Source organism: Haplochromis burtoni, unplaced genomic scaffold (assembly GCF_018398535.1).
Source record: "Haplochromis burtoni strain Fernald_Lab_line unplaced genomic scaffold, NCSU_Asbu1 Contig_479, whole genome shotgun sequence".
Lineage (NCBI taxonomy): Eukaryota > Metazoa > Chordata > Actinopteri > Cichliformes > Cichlidae > Haplochromis > Haplochromis burtoni.
In genome coordinates this window covers 1-1,846 of record NW_024582840.1, presented here as the reverse complement: position 1 = coordinate 1,846, position 1,846 = coordinate 1, and the positions used below count along the sequence as shown (strand labels likewise).

The 1,846-nt window shown below is 39.4% G+C and overlaps 1 protein-coding gene across 1 annotated transcript in view; it reads left to right on the top strand.

Moving 5' to 3' along the window:
- The window catches only part of LOC102296053, an 11,688-nt gene extending 9,855 nt beyond the window's left edge, over positions 1–1,833 (top strand). The window contains exons 2-3 of the mRNA XM_042213759.1: positions 797–1,024; positions 1,302–1,833. Coding sequence (XP_042069693.1) covers positions 797–1,024; positions 1,302–1,693 — 620 coding nt within the window. The 3' untranslated portion in view covers positions 1,694–1,833. The remainder of the gene's footprint in view (positions 1–796; positions 1,025–1,301) is intronic.
- The last annotated feature ends 13 nt before the right edge of the window (positions 1,834–1,846 follow it).

The window sequence follows — 1,846 nt, the reverse complement described above, 5'->3', positions numbered from 1 at the left end:
AAAAAAAAACTTACCAATGCAAAGCACCGTATATTCACAAAAAATAGGTTTCCAGATGTAGCAGCTGACCGAACAGACCTCAGGCTTCAGCCGCTATCCAGCCTGAATAGCAACACCATTCCTTTAGCATTGTAGGTACACCTTTAGCGGGTGTAGCGCTAAGCAGCTTTACCAGTGTAAACAGACAGGAAACAGCTAAAGGCGGGACAACAAATCCGATTGGTTAAAAATGAAATCGTCCATCAAGGTCAGAAAATAATGATAATTAAACACAACAGAATATATAACAAAACAAAAAGTAACGAGGCTTTCAACCCAACGATAACTTACTTTTATACAAGTTTATACAATTATTCAAAATTTAGTTGTGCTTTATTTTTTTTGTTTCTTTTTCTGATTTTGAAGATTTTAGACTGAAATACATTAAACTACATGACCAATAATTCCAACAAAGGTTTCTACTCTTATGTGTTTGTTGCTGTTACACGTGCTTCTCCTCTCCCACGTCCTCTCCTGTCTCCATCATCAGTGCTAACCATCTCCATGCTGCCTTCACTCTCATACGATGGCTGAAACATGTTTAAATTAATTTCAAGCTCATCTTACCTTGTGCACAGAGCAACAGTGGGTCAATGCAGTCAACTTTAGCAGCCTGTAACTTCTACACATTTACCTTTATCATCAGCAAATCATTTTTCGTTTACTATTTTAAATCCAAGTGTTTGCTGTGAGTGTTTGTGTGTTTTATCTGAATGTTGTCAGCTGAGCTTAATGTTCTTTATTTACTAATGGGCAGATCTGCAGGTGCAGGTGAGCAGATCAGCTGTCAGTGGTGATTTTAAGTCAGCAGATCTGAAGTGTGAGAGCAGTTGTCCTCTGCCTGATAATCTCTCCTACATCTGGTACAAGAATGAACAGATCATCACAGGACAAACATCTAATCTTCTTCTAAACTACCTGGATCCTACAAACAGGATTTCCTGTGCTGTCAGAGGATATGAGAACTTCCACTCTCCTTCAGTGGGTAAGTTTATGCTTTAACATAATGCCATGTTGTGGAGCCATGTGGCAAATGAGCTGTAGATTTTATAGGTTTTCATAAGGGTAACACTACTAGTTTGTATTTTCTGTTGATCTCACAACCTGTGTAGTCGGAGCTCATAAATAGTTATCCTACACTGAGGTCACTGGAGGGAGGAGACCTTTCTCATGGGCTTATACTGAGGCCTTATCACATCGTTTTCATTTCTGTCCTCGGATGTTGTGACTCTGACTAATATCCAACTCTCTCTGTCTCACAGTGGTGAAGGATGTCTGGGATGTGACTTACACTTCTACTCAGGTCTGTGCCTTCAAAGGAGCAACAGCAGAAATACGCTGCACCTTCAGATACCCATCGACTATAAATGGAATAAATACAGAAGTTGTCAAAAAATTCTGGTTCATCAGAGACAAAAATAATGAACCTGTGGACCTGAAAACAGAGTCAGAGTACAAAAATCATGTTGAGTATCAGTGTAAAAACAACAACTGCACTCTGAGAATCACAGACCTGACAGAGAGCGACTCAGCTGAGTACAAGTTCAGATTCATAACAAACGATCCAAGAGGGAAATATTCTGGTGTACCTGGAGTCACTTTGACTGTCACAGATAAAATAATTTTCAGTGGAAGTAACTTTAAACATTTATAAGCTTTGCAGCTGTCTGTATGTTGAGAGTTTGTTTTAATATAATATCTGTTGTTTGCTCCCAGGTCCACAGCTCCAGGTACATGTGAGGAGATCAACAGTAAACTCTTATTCTAACTGGACAGAGCTGACATGTCACAACAACTGTCAGCTACC